Raw genomic sequence first — 22,563 nt, 5'->3', positions numbered from 1 at the left:
GACTGAGTGACTGAGTGAGTGATGAAGTTACACCATTGTCAGTATTGTGTTTATCCAAAAAAAAAAAAATGCAGCAAACAATTGATTAAGCTCCAGAGATTTAGTCTAGCGCCCCCCACTGTCCTGGAGGCTGCATTGTCTATCTTAAGAAAGAATGATTGACACTTACCTTTGAAGTAAAAAAAAAAAGAACAAAAAGAAGGAAAAACAGCTGTCTGACTTGGTGAACTGGATGTTTTCTGTCGGGCTAAAATTATCTTCGTGACCTACATACAAGGGCAGCTGTGTCAGATCAAGTGTGATCCCCCTTCAGGAGCACTCAGTGCTGTCTGCCAGTGGATGGGGCCCTCTCCCGTTACCTCTCCCTGTCTGTAGCTGTGTCAGACAGCAGTGGGTGGGGCCCTCTGCTTGTAGCTGTGTCAGACAGCAGTGGATGAGGCCCTGTCTTGTTATCTCTCCCTGTAGCTGTGTCAGACAGCAGTGGATGGAGCCCTCTCCAGTTATCTCTCCCTGTAGCTGTAGCTGTGTCAGACAGCAGTGGATGGGGCCCTCTCCAGTTGTCTCTCCCTGTAGCTGTAGCTGTGTCAGACAGCAGTGGATGGGGCCCTGTCTCGTTATCTCTCCCTGTAGCTGTGTCAGACAGCAGTGGATGGGGCCCTCTCCCGTTACCTCTCCCTGTAGCTGTGTCAGACAGCAGTGGATGGGGCCCTCTGCAGTTATCTCTCCCTGTAGCTGTATCTGTGTCAGACAGCAGTGGATGGGGCCCTGTCTCGTTATCTCTCCCTGTAGCTGTGTCAGACAGCAGTGGATGGGGCCCTCTCCCGTTACCTCTCCCTGTAGCTGTGTCAGACAGCAGTGGATGGAGCCCTCTCCAGTTATCTCTCCCTGTAGCTGTGTCAAGACAGCAGTGGATGGGGCCCTCTGCCTGTAGCTGTGTCAGACAGCAGTGGATGGAGCCCTCTCCAGTTATCTCTCCCTGTAGCTGTGTCAAGACAGCAGTGGATGGGGCCCTCTGCCTGTAGCTGTGTCAGACAGCAGTGGATGGGGCCCTCTCCCTGTAGCTGTAGCTGTGTCAGACAGCAGTGGATGGGGCCCTGTCCCTGTAGCTGTAGCTGTGTCAGACAGCAGTGGATGGGGCCCTCTCCCTGTAGCTGTGTCAGACAGCAGTGGATGGGGCCCTCTCCCGTTACCTCTCCCTGTAGCTGTAGCTGTGTCAGACAGCAGTGGATGGGGCCCTGTCCCTGTAGCTGTAGCTGTGTCAGACAGCAGTGGATGGGGCCCTCTCCCTGTAGCTGTGTCAGACAGCAGTGGATGGGGCCCTGTCTCGTTATCTCTCCCTGTAGCTGTGTCAGACAGCAGAGCCGGGTTCGACTGCATGCTGCCGTTGGATGAGTCCACGTGTCGCGCTCTGTTCTCAGTTTTCTCAGGTGATGCGTTCCTCCTCAGGTAACCTACAGCACGGAGCTGATGGGGACGTCTCTTTGAGCTGTTTCTGCCCAAACGCCTACGCGTACAGCGTCTCAGAACTTTCCAGAAACCTGTATCTGTTCTCCATCTCCACCGCTCGTCTTTAAGCTAAAACTGTAATTTATGGCTACTGTAGTGGCATCGCTGGGTCTTATTAATGGCAGAATATTTAAGGACTTTCCCCATGCCGTGGCTACTGCTTGTTTTTTGTGTGTGTGACTCTATTCCAACTTTGTTTCTGAGCCAGATTCTTTTTTTAAAATGCTTTCCCAGGTATTTTCCTGTTGGAAATCATCCAGTTTGTTTTCTGAAGTCTCGAAAAATAAAACTGTTAAGGTGCCGTACTCTGTTATGACAGTGAGGTATGATTATGCGCTTACACAGAAGCTAACACAAATACGCACATGCCCACACACGAACAGCTGACTGTTGGGCATATTTTTAAAGATTAGTCATGGCATTTTTTTATAAAGATTAATCAGTTTCAGAAATAAGGTTGTTGTGCTTTTTCATGTACTGAGTTCTGTGCTGAGTGTTTCTGTGGTAACTGAGTGAAAAGTCCCTGTGGTAAAGTCCAGTGTGGCTAATTAGTGTCCCATTGCTGTGTGTTATTGCCTGCGGGTGTCAAACTGAGCTCAAGTGAGACGGAGAACTCAAAAGGCGACGGACATCTGTGCAAACAAGCGGTCCGCACTCGGACCGAACTCCTGGCGGATGAAAATCGCCTCTGGTTTCGCTCCAGAGCCTGACGGCTGGATCCTACTTGGCGGATGAAAGGTGAACTGTGTCCATCGCTCTGATGTCTGCGCGCCGGGCACCTGGCCTGCTTGTAAAACCATCGCGGGTTCAAAAGCGGATTTGGCGGGGAGCGAGAGTGTGCTGAAAACGTTCCTGTCCAGCTAGCAGGTTTTGGCTTCCAGAACATTCCTGGAGAGTTTGGACAAACCACTTGGGTTTCGGTTCTGTGGCTGAATGATAACCGTTGAGGGACGTTACCTGTGTTTGCGTGCAGCACGCCTCTGCGACTTTGACCGAACTTCTTTGGAACGATAAATATGTTCTAAGACCGTTTGGGGGAGGAGTGGGTCTCCTCATAACGAGGCGATGCTCCCAAATGGGAATACCGTTGGAATTTTCCTCGACATTCCTGAAATTTTTAGTGAGTGCTCTAGCTGGGCCGTGTGTGTTTTATGGAATTATTCTGCTTGCCCATTTGCACGTAATGCCCACTGAGAGCCCGTATCCACTGTGGGGCGAGTTTACCGGTCCAGCCCCGTCAGTAACAATGGACTGTAATCGATGTTTAACGTGCGAAACTGAGGTGATTGACAGCTTCTCTGATTGAGAAGGGAAGGGAAAAAAAACTACAGAAGAAGAAACTTCACGTAGCCCGAGTGCTGGGATGGAGGTGGACTGGGGGTGGGGGGGGGAAGTGGGGGGGGTTTGGGGGTCTGTGTGACCGGCCAGAGGTTTCCCACGTCCTTGTTCAGAATGTGAGGTGCAAGGGCTAAGCTGAGGGCCTTTCCCTCGAGGGGTCAAAGGTCAGTCTCCTGGCTGGCTCCTGGAATCCTCGGCAGGGGGTGGGAAATGAAAGGAATTTTTCCGTCCCCCCCCCCCCTCCCATCGGGAACACCATGTGACCTGGTAACTGTACAGGGATGCAAGACACTGCGCTGGCCTCAAATTGATACGTGGTCGGTCCATAAGAAATGGCAGCACCGGTGACGCTCACAAAGCAGACATTTCATTGGCTGACCCCGAGTGACTGTCCAGAGACGTCGGATTGAGGGCCTGTGTGTCTCGAGTGAGGTCAGAGTGGAGAGAGGGAGCACGTGGTCCACTAAAGCTGAAAAGCTGCAGAAAGTTTGAGGAGGATTAGAACAGGAGAAAGCGAAGATGCGCTGGCTGACGGAAAGCCTGAGATACACGAGCAAGACGATTAGACGAAAGGGTTGCAAGGCATAGACTACAGACTGAACCCTCCCATACCCTGGGCGATGGAATAGCCAGTCGGCACTGGCATGGTGTGCATTCGAGTCGAGACCGTGGAGCTTGCCCATGCACCGGTGCATCCTGCCCTGAGCCTTAACCGAATGAGCCACCCAGCAGCCCCTATTAGCATGATAAGTTTCATGTCCTTCCCCATCTTCACAAGGCAGCTTAAAAGCTAGCCTTTGTCCCCTTTTGTGGTGTGTGCCTTGTCATGTCACTGTTGCCGTGGCATCATGGCCCCGCCCCCCCCCCCCCCCCCAGCCTCGCCTCTTCCTCCGAGGCTCCACCCTCGCTCTGGATTTCGTGTGAATGGGGGTGTCGGCTGCGTGCGCCCTGCCCCCGTGCCCCGTGCCCCCTGCCCCCCTCCCCGGCAGCGATTACACACCCGCGCGGCGGGTTTTATTGCTGACCCCGCCGATCCCGCCAAAATCGCCAGAGCCCCAGCGGGGCCTGCTGAGGCAGGACCAGAATACCGCTCGCCTCAGGGGGGGGTTTGGAGCAGGGACGGGGGCATAGGGGGGCAGGTGTGTGATGTGTGATTTAGAGCTCTGAACCTGCAATTAGCACCTTGGGCAAGCCCAGCATTCCAGCTGAGGAGGAAACTAGAAGGTCTGGAGTCACAGAAAAAATCCCCTTTTATTGGGGCGTTCGCCAGCCTCTGCTGCTGGGCCGTCTGCATAGCTGCGACAGCTATGCCCTTCTCTGATTGGGTCAGCTTCATTAACCAATCAAATGCCCCATACACCTGTCTGGATAATGGCTAGTTATTTATATTACTGGGCTGTTGGCCGCAGATTTGTCTTTAAATTTGAATAATTAATTTAATCATTAATTTGTTTTTTGTTTTTTTTAAACGAACTTTTCGTCCGTTCGTTTTCATTCATTTGAATGCGGAAGGCTTGGTGTGAGGATGTTAGAAGAAGGGGGAGATGAATATTTAAGTTCATCAGAAAGTTTAATTGTCATCAGACTGTACGAAGGATGTATTTTGGGAGGAGGAGGTTGAGGAAGATGAAGAAGTAAGACACATGAGGAAGGGGAAAAAAAAGACCTGTTTTTTATTTATTTATTAAGCAGCCTAGAGTGCTGGTCCCTACTCTTCATCCCAAGACTGAGCATGTGCAGGTCTGGCAGTGATCCATCTCACCCCACTCCAACCCCACCCCCAGGCTAGATATTAACTAGCCTCTACACATAAAACAACAAGCTCCAGAGTGAAATCACAGCGGCCATTTTATTTGCCGTATGAAGCTGTTCCGTGGCACGCTGCCTGCTGTACTTATTAGAAAAATAAAATAACATTTTTGTCTGTTGGGTGTTTTTTTTTTTTTTGGTGGTGAGCTAGTGGATTATTATTGTTTTCCCGCCAGAGCTGGAACGAGACCTCCAGCTCACATGTGGAGGCCACCTTGTCATATTTCAGACGGACAAAGTTCTTGTTTTGCATATCTTGTCATCGAAGCTTTTCTTGTAGCTCTGGTTAAATTAGTAGGTTGTTGTATAGAATTGATAGAGGATTATTTTGACAGCTAGCTGCGGATTAGGAACCTGCTGTTAATTTAAACTGATTGAAAGTTTGTGTTGCGTTTGGGGTTAGGCGAATTACTGTACCTCATACCACCACTGCTGTACTTAGTCTTGAGAAAGAAGAGAGCTGGTATGAAGTAACTGAAGATTAACCTGCATGGTCTGCTTTTGCTGAAATAAGGAAATGTTGCTGTAGGAAGTTTATCTGCAAGGGAGCGGTATGTGCAGATCAAGGTTATTGTTGTTCAGCTGCAGCTTGTGTCAGACAGTGTTGTCCATTCTTAAGAGCGCTCATCGTCCGATTTTGTGTTTTTTTTGTGTGTATTTACGGTAAGCAAACTCTGGTGTCCGCATGTGCGGTGTGCTTATTTCCTCTCTAACTGCGACCGGTTAGTTATTTCCTGTTTCGGGGTGTCCTAAATAGAGCAGGAGGATGTTGAACTTTGAGGGGAAAAAAAAGAAAAAAAACGGGAGGCGCACGTGCGGACGGTTCCTGGTGCCGCAGACGTCTGACAGGCCGCTGGCTTCAGGAGGCCCCCACTGACCCACATACTGCAGGAAGCGCGGCCATTTCAGGCGGCTGTTTCTCGCGCCCCGCTGCCAAAGTTTCGCCAATTAAAAGGGCCGGGGGGGGGGTGGCGGCGAGGAGGGGGGGGGGGGGGGCTGGTCACGCTCATCTCTGGTCCCGATGAGGCCCTCATACAGAGGCACGAGGCTCCGGGGGCGACACAAATCTTTGTTTTCGGGAGCAGCGGCAGCACAGGGGACCCCCCGGACGCCATGTTTATTCACAGCTGATTGCGTGTTCTGGCTTAAGCTGGGCGACCTTTGACCTCCCCGGTCCCCTGGCGGTCTTCTGTAAGATTTCACAGCTCCTCTGTAGCAAGGCCTCCTGGGATAATGATGTCAAAGCCCTGGGCAGTATTTTCACAACAAAACGCAAAACCCCCAGAAATGCTTTTGAGCCTGTCCCGATGGCTGCTGGAATCCAGGCTGTTCAGCAGTACAGAAACTAAAACCCGTTTCTAGGGGCGGTCTAAGTTCGTATTATTTCTTATTTATAAACTACAGACTGTAAAGTTAAAGAACCCACTGAGAATGTAGTGCTGCATTCTGAATGCCTTTAGTTTACCTGATCTGAGTCTCTGCAGTGTTACCTGTTTAAGGGTAAAGCTCCTGTAGTCACGGTGTTGCCTGGTTTCCTCAGACTGTAGTCACGGTGTTGCCTGGGTTACTCAGCCTGTAGTCACGGTGTTGCCTGGGTTACTCAGCCTGTAGTCACGGTGTTGCCTGGGTTACTCAGCCTGTAGTCACGGTGTTGCCTGGGTTACTCAGCCTGTAGTCACGGTGTTGCCTGGGTTACTCAGCCTGTAGTCACGGTGTTTCCTGGGTTACTCAGCCTGTAGTCACGGTGTTGCCTGGGTTACTCAGCCTGTAGTCACGGTGTTGCCTGGGTTACTCAGCCTGTAGTCACGGTGTTGCCTGGGTTACTCAGCCTGTAGTCACGGTGTTGCCTGGGTTACTCAGCCTGTAGTCACAGTGTTGCCTGGGTTACTCAGCCTGTAGTCACGGTGTTGCCTGGGTTACTCAGCCTGTAGTCACGGTGTTGCCTGGGTTACTCAGCCTGTAGTCACGGTGTTGCCTGGGTTACTCAGCCTGTAGTCACGGTGTTGCCTGGGTTACTCAGCCTGTAGTCACGGTGTTGCCTGGGTTACTCAGCCTGTAGTCACGGTGTTGCCTGGGTTACTCAGCCTGTAGTCACGGTGTTGCCTGGGTTACTCAGCCTGTAGTCACGGTGTTGCCTGGGTTACTCAGCCTGTAGTCACGGTGTTGCCTGGGTTACTCAGCCTGTAGTCACGGTGTTGCCTGGGTTACTCAGCCTGTAGTGACAGTGTTGCCTGGGTGACTCAGCCTGTAGTCACGGTGTTGCCTGGGTTACTCAGCCTGTAGTCACGGTGTTGCCTGGGTTACTCAGCCTGTAGTCACGGTGTTGCCTGGGTTTCAGACCCGCGCCTGGGCTCCTGTTACGGCAGCCTGCAGAACGGTCGCTGTGCTCAGGAGCTGTCCGGGACCTTCGGGAAGGCCCAGTGCTGCTGCGACTCAGGCCGCTGCTGGGTACGGGGGAACGTGCCCGAAATCTGCCCCGTCCCAGGCTCGGGTGAGTGCCCCGCCCCTCACACCTAAACCCCACGCAGAGACCCCCAAACACACTAACACTAACACCAACATCCCCAAACTCACTAACACCAACATCCCCAAACTCACTAACACCAACATCCCCAAACTCACTAACACCAACATCCCCAAACTCACTAACACCAACATCCCCAAACACACTAACACCAACATCCCCAAACACACTAACACCAACATCCCCAAACACACTAACACCAACATCCCCAAACACACTAACACCAACATCCCCAAACTCACTAACACCAACATCCCCAAACACACTAACACCAACAACCCCAAACTCACTAACACCAACATCCCCAAACTCACTAACACCAACACCCCCAAACTCACTAACACCAACATCCCCAAACACGCTTACACAGAGACCCCCAAACACGCTCACACAGGGATAGCCAAACACACTCACCTCACCCTAACCCTCACACACAAATGCACCATACACTTAAACATAAACCTCCCAAGTTTTTCATCCATTCACCCAGGGACCCCCAAGTATCTCACCCATGTATGTGCACACACGCACACACACACACACACACGCACATATACACACACGCACACACACACACACGCACGCACACACACACGCACGCAATACAGGCACACACTGTTATGACTGTTGAGTCATTCCCATGAATCCCGAGCCTGCTGTTCAGTAGCGTGTATTCCTGAGCAGACAGAGCCGGAGGTTATGTCAGAAGTATTGCGCCATACCGGTGTTCCCAGCAGCGGCAGGTTTATGAATGTGCAGAGAGGCCCCGAGCCGTCTCCCACTGATGATGTCATAAGTGAAGCCGGACGAGCCGTTGGCACGGAAACCAGTTTTCCTTGGCCGGCTTCCCGGCATCCCTGCACCGCCCGTCAGTCACGATCCGTGGGATTCGCTGGCTCGCCTTCACCTCTCGGCCAATAAGAACTGACCCGCTTCCCCCCACAACCCACCCCTCCCTCATGGCTGTTTGTTAGCATTAGCTTTTTATAAGATAACTTATTTTTTTCTGGAAAAGCCCACACCCATTAACCCGCCCCTTTCTCTGTCCCGCGTGTAGAGGAGTTCCACAGGCTGTGCCTCGGGGGGGCGCCTGACGGGGGACGCTTCCCAGGGGGGGACCCCGGAGTCGTGGGGGGGGGCAAATGGAAGCCCCTCATCCCCGGAGATTACGACTTCACCTTCAACGGCGGGCGGCTTCCCCCCTCCCACGGGGACGGGCCCAGGCTGCCCTCCCCGGAGTTCGGTAAGTGGGCACAGAGCTTCCCTGCGCTGATCTCAGATCAGCTCAACCCATTGGTGCTGTGACCTTAATTGACTTCCTGTGACCATTTTAAGACTTCCTGTGAACATTTTAAGACTTCCTGTGCACATTTTAAGACTTCCTGTGCACATTTTAAGTATTTTAATTTTTTCCACATGATAGTCTTGGATGACAAAAAAACATGTTGAAGTGAAAATATTTTCCAAAGAAAAAAAGAAAACTATTTTATATTTATTGAATGTCCCTAGTAGTGTAGGTTTCCGCATAGTAATCTATGTGCCTCTTGCAATTAAGACTCCTGTCCCCTACAGGAGACAAAGTGAAGCGCAGGGTCTTAGGAGGTTAAGCTTAATTAGCGCTCTGCTGCGGATGTAAAGTCGGCGTAGTTAACACCCAGATTAAAGGTGCCGGTTTCCGCAGCCACGCTGAACCAGACGGTGGACATCTGCCAGTTGCTGAACAACCTGTGCCTGAACGGCCGCTGCATTCCGGTGCCTTCCAGCTACCGCTGCGAATGCAACATGGGCTTCACACAGGACGCCCGCGGAGACTGCACAGGTAACGCACCTGCACAGGTAACGCACCCGCACAGGTAACGCACCTGCACAGGTAACGCTGCGAGTGCAACATGGGCTTCACGCAGGACGCCCGCGGAGACTGCACAGGTAACACACCTGCACAGGTAACGCACCTGCACAGGTAACACACCTGCACAGGTAACGCACCTGCACAGGTAACACACCTGCACAGGTAATGTCCCCTCACACATGGGACCCAGAGGCGCAGCCTGTACTGGCCTAATAATGCAGCTGCACAGGTAATGTTACCTGCACAGGTAACGTCCCCTCACCTGGGAGCCATAAGCACAGCCTGTACTGGCCCAATATCACAGCTGCACAGGTACTGAAATGCCTGTGGAATGGATGCATGTGTGAGGCTCGTCTGCAGGTGAAGCCTGAGCTCAGGTGCACAGGTAACAGTGCCTTCACAGGCATCCTACCCTCACAGGTGACACATGAGTAATATTTTCATTCATTAAAACTAGAGGCCATACACAGGTAAAACAGGTGCATAGTCAGTTACACTGTGAGTATGCAACACAGGTATGACTTACACAGTGATCTCTGTATTTAGATAAGTATAAAAAAGCCTCTTATGTGTGTGTGTATGTGTCTGTGTGTGCGTGTTTGCCTGTGTGTTTGTGCACGTTTGTGCGTACGTGTGTGTGTGTGTGTGTTTGTGTGCGTGTGTGTGTGCGCGTGTGTGCGTGTGCGTGTGTGTGTGCGTACGTGTGCGTGTGCGTGTGCGTGTGTGTGTGCGTGCGTGCGTGTGCGTGTGCGCGTGCGCGTGCGTGTTTGCCTGTGTGCGTGTGCCTGTGCGTGTGCGTGTGCGTGTGCGTGTGCGTGTGCGTGTTTGCCTGCGTGCGTGCGTGCCTGCGTGCGTGCGTGCGTGCGTGCGTGCCTGCGTGCGTGCGTGCGTGCGTGCGTGTGCGTGTGCGTATGCGTGTGTGTGTTCCTCCCCAGATGTGGACGAGTGTGCCTCTGACCCCTGTGTAAACGGAGACTGTGTGAACACTCCCGGGTCCTACCACTGCCGCTGCCACTCAGGGTTCCAGAGGATCCCAGCCAAACAGACCTGCATCGGTAAGAGCACCAACACCCCCCCCCTTCCCCCCCCACCCAGTCAGGCAGACCTGCATCGGTAAGAGCACCAACACCCCCCCAGCCCAACCCCCTCCCCCCCCCCCGACCCAAGCAGACTTTCATCCCCCCCCCCCCTTTCCATGGGGCTGTCTGTGGGCCGGGGTCTTACTGTGTCCGTCCCGGGGCCCAGCTGGACGGTTTTGGTGATTTACTCGTTTGGCAAACGCCCCTGCAGTACGGGCACTAGGGGTCTGAGGGGCGCTCCTGGGTGGTTCAGTATTCCGGCGAAATGAAGACTCGGGGAAGCTCTGTGTGTCTGAGGCCCAACCCACAGCGGCACGGGACCGAGGTGCGCCTGTGCCTCGTCTGAAACAAAAATCTTCTTCATCGTCCTCCTCTTATTGCCCCTGGTGAACGACAGCTCTCGGACAGAAGCATGCCTCAGAAGGAATTTCAGCATACGTCAAGTTCAAATAACAGTCTATTACTCAGAGTGATTACACGGTAAAGAGAAACACTGTCCGTTTTACTGCTCTGACAAGTGTTATTACATGCAATAAATAATCTATTATTAGACCATTTTACCAGGAGAACGTTATCCGTTTGTCGGTGTTTAATGAAAAGCCCTGTCCTGCTTCGACCCCCTGCTGGCTGATAAGGACGTCATTAAGCGCACGAGATTAGTTATTTTCTGGGTCTTCTCTCGGCTATTAAGCGACGATGGAGCAGCGGTTTTGCCAGGAAGATTATTTATGGAAATTCTTAGCAAATGAAAACATTTCCTGGGGTGAAATGTGTAGCAGGCGGGGTGGGGGGAGGGGGGGGGGGTGATTGGCAGATTTTTACTGTGGTATGAGGGCAGTTGAGGGGGTGGGGGGGGGCAATGTAACCCAGCTGACTCGGCCTCTCTTCCCCCCCCCCCCAGACATCGACGAGTGCCTTCACAACGGCGTGCTCTGCAGGAACGGTCGCTGCCTCAACACGGACGGGAGCTTCCAGTGCATCTGCAACGCAGGCTTCCAGCTCGCCCCCGACGGGAAGAACTGCGTCGGTGAGGCTCCGCCCACATCCTCCCCCCCCCCCCACTCCGCGCGGCGTTTCCTGGAAGCGGCAGACTTCGGGCCAGTCGCTAACGAGCCGGTGGCGGGGGCTGGCGGGGGGCTGACTGTGCCTGTGCTGGGACAGAATTTAGACTTGGATAAACCACATCCGTTATTTCCTTTTTGTCAGGGTGACCTAGCTGCCATTTCAGTATGCTAGTGGATACTGACATAAGCCAAGCTGGCTACCTTTGCAACGAGGTTGCTGCTCCGTGGATTTGAGCCTGCAACCTCCTCATTTAGAAGACTAATGGCCAGCAAATCTGTGCCACGTCTTGATTAGGTATTTTACTGGGAGCTGTCTTCGGCTGAAGATTCCATTTCCCAGCATGCAGCTGTGTTTGGTATCTGTAGTCTTAGAAAGCCACATTATAAAGCCACGTATATTGTAACTGATGAAAATGCGTGAAAAGCGACTTATAAACGCTAGTTTAGATCAGGGAGTACACAGGGAGATTGATCTGTGTGGATGAATCTGGTGGGGTGTGTGGTTTTCCTGTGCCTGTTGAGCGCTGACCCTGCGTGTGTTGAAGGTCAGCTCTTCTCTTCTTCTCCTCTTCTCTTGTTCTCGTGTCCAGACCACGACGAGTGCACCACCACCAACATGTGCCTGAACGGCATGTGCATCAACGAGGACGGCAGCTTCAAGTGCGTGTGCAAGACGGGCTTCACCCTGGCCTTCAGCGGCCGCTACTGCACCGGTGAGCGTCTGCCTCATAGGCCCCGCCTCCTCTACTGGTCCCGCCTCCCCTAATGGCTCTGCCTCCTCCTCAGCCAGCTTCACTTCCTCCTCTGGCTCCACTTCCTCTGCAGGCCCCGCCTTCTTTGCGGACTCCACTTCCTCTGCTGGCTCTGCCTCCTCCTCTGGTTCTGTCTCCTGTACTGGCCCCACCTTCTCTGCAGGCTCCGCCTCCTCTTCCTTTGCAGGCCCCGCCTCCTCTGCAGGCTCCGCGTACTCTGGCTCCGCTGTCCTCCTCTGGCTCTGCCTCCTTCCCCGGCCCCAGCATCCCGGGCATTTCCTGGTTCCAGTCAGAGATTTTCCTGCGAGAAGCTGCAGCTGTGCCCCGCCTGTTTCCCCACGTGGCGGATGCAGTGATTAGCATTTGAGGAATTTCCCCTTTTTTGTTTTTTTATTAGCTCCAGTGAATCATTAGACGATCATTCCAATGACTTCCTGCTGTGCGTCTGCAGCGTTTTGAGTCAGAGTTTCGGGATAGCTCACTGCTATGCCCTCCACCTGCTGTTTTTATTCATTTCCATCATCACTGCTTTCTTTAGCCACTGCACATCCTCAAGAAACATTGTGAAAACTTTAATAGAAATGCGTGTGTCTGCAGACCCGAAATATCCATCTCCGCTTTCATTTGCTCATCAGACCATTTATCAGTGCTTTACGGGCATGAGACATTTCAGTACGCATATAAGCCAGAATAATTGTTAGTTCTGTCATAACATCACAGTCAAATAGTTCAAGGAAAATACTCCCACTATCTTTATTAGAAAAATGATAATAGTTGCTGTTATTATAATGAGTAATAATAAGTAATGGTAATAAAAATTATGCTCGTAAAAGTTTCAACTGTTAGCAGGGATCTTAACAACTGACTTCAATTGACAATCTCTCTCTCTCTCTCTCTCTCTCTCTCTCTCTCTCTCTCTCACTCTCTTTCTCTGTCTGTTGGCACAGAGTAAATTTTGTAAACATCACCCATGCCTTCAGCAGTACATAGCTGAGATGTGTAATCTGTAAAAGCTGTGGACTTGTTTGGCTGTGCCTCTAATAGTCCCTCTCCCCCTCTCCCCCTCCTCCTCCCCCTCCTCTCCCCCCCCCCCCCCCCCCCCCCCTCCCCCTCCTCTCCCCCCGCCCCCCCCTCCTCTCTCCCCCCCGCCCCCCCCTCCTCTCTCCCCCCCCCACGCCGCAGACGTCGATGAGTGCCAGACTCCGGGCATGTGCATGAACGGCCGCTGTGTGAACACGGAGGGGTCCTTCCGCTGCGACTGCCCAGCGGGGCTGGCTGTGGGCGCGGACGGGCGGCTCTGCGCGGGTGAGTGGCACGCCTGGCCACGCCCACCGGCCCGGGTCACGCCCACCAACCTGGGTCACGCCCACCGGCCCGGGTCACGCCCACCAACCTGGGTCACGCCCATCGGCCCGGGTCATGCCCACCGGCTCAGGCCACGCCCACTGGCCCGGGTCACGCCCACCGAACTGGGTCACGCCCACTGACATGGGGTCACGACCACTGGCCCGCATTCGAGAAAGCACCAAAACCGTCCCGTGTTCCTGTTGGCCCGACAGCTCGTCATGAGTCGCCAGTGACCGGAGATCCTGAGCTAGATGGAGACATGATGAAACTCCAGCGTTTTGGAGGGGTCGGGAGGTGGGGTGGGGGAGGCGCTTCTGGGAAAATGAGTGCACCCCAGGGCCAAGGAAATGGGAAAAAGTACAGGCCCTTATTGTTGTATTTTTACTGGGGCCCAGCGAGAGTTCTCTCAGCATTCCTGTAACCCTTTGAAGAGGAGGATTTTTTTGAGATGTTTTTCTCAAAATTCCAAGTGTCAGTGTTCTAGCAGTGACTGTGACATCAGGATTAGAATGTTCAGATCAGAACGTTCTGATCTCACATTTCTGACCGTAAAGCAGGGGTGTCAAACTGAATCCCAGCTGAGGCCACGGTGTCTGCTGGTTTTTGTGGATTCCTTTCAGTCGGCTGCCATGTAAGGCCTTGAGAACAAGGTGTGTGGATTCCTGAGCCAATCAGTGAATTAAACACTTATGGTGAGAGGACCTCAAAAAACCAGCAGATGCTGCGGCCCTCCAGGACTGGGGTTTGATGCCCGTGCCTTAAATTTTAAGTACGGTAAAAAAAGTAATTCTCTCCTAAACAACCAGGCCTTCTCAGCTGGCCTGATCCTGAGTGTGGTGCTGTGGTGTTCTTCCAGTGGATGGGCGATGCTGAATATTTCGTGTTCCTCTTCCTGCTCCAGACACCCACATGCGCAGCACCTGCTACGGGGCGATTAAGAAGGGCGTGTGCGTGCGCCCCTTCCTGGGCGCGGTCACCAAATCTGAGTGCTGCTGCGCTGACGCTGACTACAGCTTTGGGGAGCCCTGCCAGCCCTGCCCTGCCAAGAGCTCAGGTACCGAGTACCCCCTCCCCCAATCTACTGACCCATAACCCTGCCCTGCCAAGAGCTCAGGTACAGACCCCCCCACCCCCAATCTACTGACCCATAACCCTGCCCTGCCAAGAGCTCAGGTACCGAGAACCCCCTCCCCCAATCTACTGACCCATAACCCTGCCCTGCCAAGAGCTCAGGTACAGACCCCCCCACCTCCAATCTACTGACCCATAACCCTGCCCTGCCAAGAGCTCAGGTACAGACCCCCCCTCCCCCAATCTACTGACCCATAACCCTGCCCTGCCAGCCCTGCCCTGCCAAGAGCTCAGGTACAGACCCCCTCCCCCAATCTACTGACCCATAACCCTGCCCTGCCAAGAGCTCAGGTACCGAGAACCCCCCTCCCCCAATCTACTGACCCATAACCCAGCCCTGCCCTGCCAAGAGCTCAGGTACCGAGAACCCCCTCCCCCAATCTACTGACCCATAACCCTGCCCTGCCAAGAGCTCAGGTACCGAGAACCCCCTCCCCCAATCTACTGACCCATAACCCTGCCCTGCCAAGAGCTCAGGTACAGAGACCCCCTCCCCCAATCTACTGACCCATAACCCTGCCCTGCCAAGAGCTCAGGTACAGACCCCCCCACCTCCAATCTACTGACCCATAACCCTGCCCTGCCAAGAGCTCAGGTACCGAGAACCCCCTCCCCCAATCTACTGACCCATAACCCTGCCCTGCCAAGAGCTCAGGTACAGCCCCCTCCCCCAATCTACTGACCCATAACCCTGCCCTGCCAAGAGCTCAGGTACCGAGAACCCCCTCCCCCAATCTACTGACCCATAACCCTGCCCTGCCAAGAGCTCAGGTACAGCCCCCCCCACCTCCAATCTACTGACCCATAACCCTGCCCTGCCAAGAGCTCAGGTACAGAGACCCCCCTCCCCCAATCTACTGACCCATAACCCTGCCCTGCCAAGAGCTCAGGGACCGAGTACCCCCTCCCCCAATCTACTGACCCATAACCCTGCCCTGCCAAGAGCTCAGGTACTGAGAACCCCCTCCCCCAATCTACTGACCCATAACCCTGCCCTGCCAAGAGCTCAGGTACAGCCCCCCCTACCTCCAATCTACTGACCCATAACCCTGCCCTGCCAAGAGCTCAGGTACAGAGACCCCCCTCCCCCAATCTACTGACCCATAGCCCTGCCCTGCCAAGAGCTCAGGTACTGAGAACCCACTCCCCCAATCTACTGACCCATAACCCTGCCCAGGGTACCCACTTCCCAGACCCCACACACCCATAACCCTCTCAGCCCTACCCATAACTCACAGACCCATAACCCAACTCCACTCTGACCCACCAAAATCGGCTCTGCAGGACCTACCTCTGTATTCAGTCAAAGTAACAGAGGTGTGAAAGATGTCTGTGTGAAAGTGCTTTTCCACACAGAAACGGTTCCCTGACTAATTCGGCTCTGAATTGTCACAGAATTGCTTGAGGCGGATTAGCCTGTTGATGGAATCCAGGCTTAGCTGCTGCCATTTTGTTTTTATTAAATATGGAGCTTTGTCTCGAGGCGGTTTAGCGGCTTTGAGTAAATCCAGGAGCGCATTTCGGTGGCTGGGCCCGGACTGAGTCAGTGTTTTCATTCTCAGATAAACCCAAGTGTTAACTTCACTGCGTACTCGCATTTAATTGTGAGTCAAATTAACGAAAAAAATGTTGCTTTTGCTTCCAGGAACTGTGCACTTTTCCCACTCATTAGAAGCCTTCTTCTATCCTAAAATATTTCATTATTGTGTAAACACATTGTAATATTATGGTAATTCACACCCCGTGGATTAGTTTTAATCGCGTTATTATTTATTTTCCATCTCGCGTGTGAAGTCGCTAGCGGGCTTCAGATCCTTTTCAGTTTCGTCCTAAAGCTTCTGGAAACGCACGAGCCTCCTTCTCCTCTTTAACACCCTCACTCGACCCCCCCAGGTGGGAAACCCCCGCACTGACCCCTAAACAGTCGGGTCTCAATGAGACCTGGTCCGGTCCGGTCACATGTCGCCCCTGCCCCCCCCGTCCCCCGTCCCCGCCCCCGCCCGCCTTCGAGCCTCTGACTCAAACGTGCACAGATGGTGAAAATGCGCCTTTTTCTTTGCTGTTAGTCCTGACTCAGACCTGCAGTAAATCACTAGGCCAAGCAGGCTTCTCCAGGCCTTGTTTGCTGTTTCTTCTACTAACAGCACCAGGCTTCTCCAGGCCTTGTTTGCTGTTTCTTCTCTGCTAACAGCAGGACCCTTAAAGGCAGCGTCTGACTGTGGAGCAGAATCTGTTCACCGCACAGCTCTGTCTCACAGCCTCCTGTGTGTTCAACCCAGGCTCAGGATTCCTACAGACGTTCAGTACGTTTCTGAAAATAAAACGTCTCCTTGTGTTGGGAGAACGGAATGACCTTTGTTGGGATAATTTGTACATGTCCAATCTGGTTTCTGTTGTATCCTAATACCATTATTATATTTTTTACCTTCTTTAATAATTTTTTTACTTTCATTGCAGTGTAGGTTTGATTGCTCTATTGGTTTTCTTTATGCTTTATGAAGCACATTTTGAACAAAAGGTGCTCTACAAACTAAGTTTATTAAATTTGGTTTATTTGTTATTATTATTACTTTCATTTGAAAGGATGTCATCTTGCCTTTGAGATTATGAGGTGGTCATTTTGTTTCTTGCATGCAGTCTCGCACTGTTTCACGCTGATGGGGGAGGGAGCTATCGTGTGCTGTCCAATCACTGCTTTGACCAATCCCGGTGTTGTAGCCTGCCAACAGCAAAGCTGTCTGTGATTGGTTAATGGGAGATGGTGATTGACAGGACGCGATTGCTCCGCCTGTTTGGGGGCTGATTAATGGGGGGTGTCTCACTCTGTCCTTCCTGTGTTTCCCCTGCGACACCCAGCCGAATTCCAGGCCCTGTGTGTGAGTGGCATCGGATTTTCTGTGGATGGGACAGGTAAGAGAACCTGACTGGCATGGGCTCATGCAGATATACAGGCGTGCATACACATTCAAATGCACAGACACATACACACTCACACACAAACACTCACGCACACACACACACTCACACACACACACACACTCACATGACTTTGCAAATGTCACAACATTTCTTAAGAACAGTAAAATCCATCAACCAATCCGTCTTGCCTGACTGGTTGTAGCTGTTGCCACCGCTGACTTGCTACACACACACACACACACACACACTGACACACACACACACTCTTCCTCTTGTTCTGCGCAGACATCAACGAGTGTGCCCTGAACCCGGACATCTGCTCCAACGGGGTGTGTGAGAACCTGCGGGGGGGGTACCACTGCGTCTGCAACGCCGGCTACGAGGCCGACCGCACGGGCAAGCACTGCGCCGGTGAGTGTGCCGAGGGGGGGCGGGGGGGGGGGGGGTTGGGTACAGGGCTGACCGCACGGGCCAGCACTGCGCCGGTGAGTGTGCCGAGGGGGGGCGGGGGGGGGGGGGGGGTTGGGTACAGGTCTCCTGCCATTGACGTAAACGTTCTGTGGTAAATAGCGCTTTCATCCAAAGCGCTTTACAATTAATGCCTCTCATTCACCCATTCACACTCACACACCAACGGTGAAAGGCTGCCATGCAAGGTACCAGTCAGCTCTCGTTGGGAGCAATTAGGGGTTAGATGTCTTGCTCAGGGACACTTCGACACGCCCAGGGCAGGGGATCGAACCGGCAACCCTCCGACTGCCAGACAACCGCTCTTACCTCCTGAGCTATGTCGCCCCCATTGACTGACTGACTGACCATGTTGGTCACCAATCTACACCCTGGGCCAACCAGGGGAGGATGGGATGCGACTCTGTTTCCTGTCTCCTGGTGGAAACAGGACGCACGGATGGAGCCCCGTTCTCCTGCGGGGCAGTCCTCCTCAGGGAGGGGTTTCTCAGCCCATCAGCACGTATTTAACGTAACAACGGTCTCAACAAGCTTCGCTTTGGACTGTTATCTGAGGGATTTTTCCAACAAAACATGGAGTGTGGAAAAATTTAGCGAAACACTGGAAGATTGTTCCTTTGCCGTTCTGAGAAACGACTGAGCTGGACTTTTGGGTCAGACTCAGAGAGATTTGCGGCAGAAGAAGGACGGCGCGTTTGGACGCCGAACGTAAACAGATGTAAATAAAACGAGGAGCCAGCCCCTAATGAGAGGCGTTAGTTACGGGGTCTGGAGCCGCGCTCGCTGGCCGGCGTACATCACTGTCACCGCCTCGCCTCAGCAGCCGATCCACGGAGCTGAGTTTTCCGGAAATTGCCAGCAACAAGCACAGCTTTGTTCTGCGCCCAAGAGGGTCAGCTGGGGGAAAAAAAACTGCACCCGGTTCAATATTTTCAAGGAACCCCGTGGTGTTGGGTGGCAAGCACATTATTAGTGTCATGTTTTACAGCACAGACCCCCCCCCCCCCCCCCCCCCCCCGAAATTTACTTTGCCCCCCCCCCCCCCACAGACCCTTCTGAAGAGTTGCACATTTACTGAACTGGGAAACGCACAATGGCAACAACAGTTTTCGAGAGCTTGCTTTGCTGGCAGGGAAAGTGCACGGCTTTATAACATTGCCTGTGAAGTTCTCGTAAAATGTCGCTCGGTTTATCTGTCTCTGGACATGGCTGCATAAATCATTTGGTGTTCCAGGAAAACAATCTCTTCCAAAACCTTGTTTTCGTAATGTTTCGTAGTCCTCTGGGTCGAACGAGTGGAGAAACAAAAGCATTTAGTAGTCGCCTCAGTCAAAGCATTAGTGCTTTGTTCTCTTCATTTGACTTTGAAGCTGTGAAACTGAGATGCCTTTCTTAGCTGTACCCACTCAGAAACTATAATTTCACTCAATGTGCGATTGCAATTAAGGGTGAAGTGTGTCTGCTCCAGGTGCTTGATGTTAACATTTGGATTTTCTCTCTGTCTGCTTGTGTTGCATTGTGGGTGCTAGGCTTTCCTGGTTCCCAGGATTAAGAGGAAGTTTCCAGTGAAAAATGAGAGGCTTACCGCTGACTTGCCTCGGTGTTTTGTCTTCACCCGGTCTGAAGATTTCCGGTGCTGCTTTACATGATGTGCATCGTACGGTCTGCTGCGGTCCACGGGTCGTGTGCACAGTTATTCATGTGCAGCCATGTTTCTCAGACTATAGATCCAGGACCCTAAGTAGGTCATGGTAGTGCATGGGGAGACATAGCTCAGGAGGTAAGAGCAGTTGTCTGGCAGTCGGAGGGTTGCCGGTTCGAACCCCGCCCTCGGCGTGTCAAAGTGTCCCTGAGAAAGTCACCTAACCCCTAATTGCTCTGGTGAATAGAGGCATCAATTGTAAAGCGCTTTGGATAAAAGCGCTATATAAATGCAGTCCATTTACCAGGTGGGTCCCAGAATGAATCTGTAGTCCGCTCGCTGAACTCTACATACGCTCTATGAGTCCACTAGGGTATGTGAGTATGCGCAGTTGATCTGTCCCTGAAAGGTACTGAATGGCTGATTTTGGTCCCGATATTGAACAATTTAAGAACCAGTGATGTACAGTATGCACATTTCTGCTTTGAAGATAAATTAGCAGCTTCCTGCCTCTTGTAAATGACCTCATGCCTGTAACTGGCGGGAATGGAAGTACAGGAAGACAAGTTGGCAAAGTACTGACACCTGATTGGCTGCAAAGGTCACATGGACCAATGGCAGGGAGAGCTGAGGAACCAGGCCGGACGGTCGACTTCTGTTGCCCGTAGCGACGTTGTCAGCTGCCACGAAACCGGCAACCCAGAGAAAGGAGGCGCTCTGTTTGACCCCCGTCCCTCGGACGGCTGCCTAAACGTGTTCAGCTCCTCGTATGGGAGTGTGGGTTCAGGTCAGGGAAATTAGCGTTTTTCAGGACTTGTTCATTAGCGCTGTAGGCTAATGGCAGATCATATACTCATATACTTTTTTTTTTTGTTTTTTTTTTTTTTTTTTTGCTTTTTCCATTTGTAATTTCTCCCTGGTGGCCTGACCCCCTGATCCCCCTGATGGAATATTCTGCAAAAGAGTTTATGTGAGGAGATTTTTTGCATCACGATTATATCCAGCTAAAATTGTAATTAACAATTTAATTTATCTTTCAGTAGATTACTTTTAAAATATGTTTGTGGTGGCAAACCAACCCTAGACTCCAGGGTGAACAGCAGGGCTAGGCATCCATTATAGCCACAGATTACCTGCAGTTATCTTGCCTGTGATTATTTTACCTGTGGGTATGACCTGCAGTTATCTTACCTGTGATTATTTTACCTGTGGTTATAACCTGCAGTTATCTTACCTGTGATTATTTTACCTGTGGTTATAACCTGCAGTTATCTTACCTGTGATTATTTTCCTTGTGGGTATGACCTGCAGTTATGTTACCTCCTGTTCTCAGCTGTAGTTCTGTTGTTACCTTTCCTGCGATTTACCTGTGTTTATTTCACCTCCGGTTATCTTACCTGAGGCTAACTTCGACTTCACTGTGCTAGACCACTGTATGACAGACAGAGTGCATGATGGGAGATGTTGACGGCTGGTGTGCTGGCGAGGGGAACGTGCATAGACTGCTGTGTCAGATATTACTGAGGGCAGTGTGTGCGCGTGAATGCAGTGAAAACTGCTCTGTGTTTCAGGCCATTCCTCCATACTCCATGACCCTGTAGGGGACATGAGTATCTGGTCTTAATCTCAAGAACTATATTTTGTACTATGCTGAAACCTATAATAATAATAAAATGAAAATAAAAGAAATTAAATTTAAAAAATGATATATTTTTGAAAATATTTTCACTGCAACATGTTTTTTCATATAACACTTGTGTTATATCAACAAAAATTGAAATACTATTTTCTGTCAGAGGATTTCAGTGGGTACAATAAGTGGTGTAGGCATCGATGAGTGAGTTTCTTTTTCATTTTTAAGACATTTATGAGAACAGAGAGAACAAGCAAACAGACTCGTGTTTGTGTTTCACACGTCAGTGAACGTGTGGTGAAGGAGTTGTTGTTAAATTGTTTATCTGGGGTTCAGACCTACATGTGGTGAACAGGCTTATGCGTTTGTGTTTCACACATCAGAGAGTGCGTTGGCACCAGACTTGTTGTCGGACATGTCTGACGATGATTTCTGGTTTCACACTTTAATGGTGAACAGACTGCTCGTTTAATGTTGATTTCTCAAACACTGATGAATGCACGGTGAACAGACTACTGTTATCTTCTGTTTCACAAATTCATGGTGAGCAGACTGCTATCTTCTGTTTCACACATTCATGTTGAGAAGACTTCCTTTTTAATCTTTGTTTTCAGACATTGATGAATGAATGGTGAACGCACTGCCTTTTTGACCTTTAGTTTTAGACATTGATGAGTTATATGGTGAATAGACTGTTGCATTATGTGTGTTTCAGATATGGATGAGTGTATGGTGAATAGACTCTTATGTTTGTGTTTCAGACATCGATGAGTGTGTGGTGAACAGACTGTTGTGTTTGTGTTTTAGACATCGATGAGTGTATGGTGAACAGACAGTTGTTTTGGTGTGTTTGTGTTTTAGACATTGATGAGTGTGTGGTGAACAGACTGTTGTTTTGGTGTGTTTGTGTTTTAGACATCGATGAGTGTGTGGTGAACAGACTGTTGTTTTGGTGTGTTTGTGTTTTAGACATCGATGAGTGTGTGGTGAACAGACTGTTGTATTTGTGTTTCAGACATCGATGAGTGTGTGGTGAACAGACAGTTGTATTTGTGTTTTAGACATCGATGAGTGTATGGTGAACAGACAGTTGTATTTGTGTTTCAGACATCGATGAGTGTGTGGTTAACAGACTGTTGTATTTGTGTTTCAGACATCGATGAGTGTGTGGTGAACAGACAGTTGTATTTGTGTTTCAGACATCGATGAGTGTGTGGTGAACAGACAGTTGTATTTGTGTTTCAGACATCGATGAGTGTGTGGTGAACAGACTGTTGTATTTGTGTTTCAGACATTGATGAGTGTATGGTGAACAGACTCCTCTGCGATAACGGACTTTGCCGGAACATTCCCGGCAGCTACAGCTGCACCTGCCCCAAGGGCTTCCTCTTCAGACAGGACTCCGAGACGTGTGAAGGTAAGAGCCACGCCCTTAAATCACCTGTAGGAGTGGGCGGGGGTGGGGGGGTCTGGGGGGGGGGGACACAGGACAGGCTGATGCA

General features: G+C 51.5%; 1 protein-coding gene across 2 annotated transcripts in view; it reads left to right on the top strand.

Moving 5' to 3' along the window:
- Positions 1–22,563, top strand: part of LOC118213469 (fibrillin-2) — a 103,778-nt gene that overhangs the window by 29,478 nt on the left and 51,737 nt on the right. The window contains exons 9-19 of one of the 2 annotated variants that reach the window (XM_035392484.1): positions 6,992–7,144; positions 8,235–8,420; positions 8,859–8,996; positions 9,962–10,081; positions 11,007–11,132; positions 11,760–11,882; positions 13,104–13,226; positions 14,170–14,322; positions 17,256–17,309; positions 17,604–17,729; positions 22,353–22,478. In XM_035392484.1, coding sequence (XP_035248375.1) covers positions 6,992–7,144; positions 8,235–8,420; positions 8,859–8,996; positions 9,962–10,081; positions 11,007–11,132; positions 11,760–11,882; positions 13,104–13,226; positions 14,170–14,322; positions 17,256–17,309; positions 17,604–17,729; positions 22,353–22,478 — 1,428 coding nt within the window. Of the gene's footprint in view, positions 1–6,991; positions 7,145–8,234; positions 8,421–8,858; positions 8,997–9,054; positions 9,104–9,961; positions 10,082–11,006; positions 11,133–11,759; positions 11,883–13,103; positions 13,227–14,169; positions 14,323–17,255; positions 17,310–17,603; positions 17,730–22,352; positions 22,479–22,563 lie in introns of those variants that run through there. The other variant, XM_035392485.1, reaches the window with a different exon arrangement.

This window comes from Anguilla anguilla, chromosome 14 (genome assembly GCF_013347855.1).
Source record: "Anguilla anguilla isolate fAngAng1 chromosome 14, fAngAng1.pri, whole genome shotgun sequence".
NCBI classification, from domain to species: Eukaryota; Metazoa; Chordata; class Actinopteri; order Anguilliformes; family Anguillidae; genus Anguilla; species Anguilla anguilla.
This window is presented reverse-complemented; position numbering and strand designations above follow the sequence as displayed.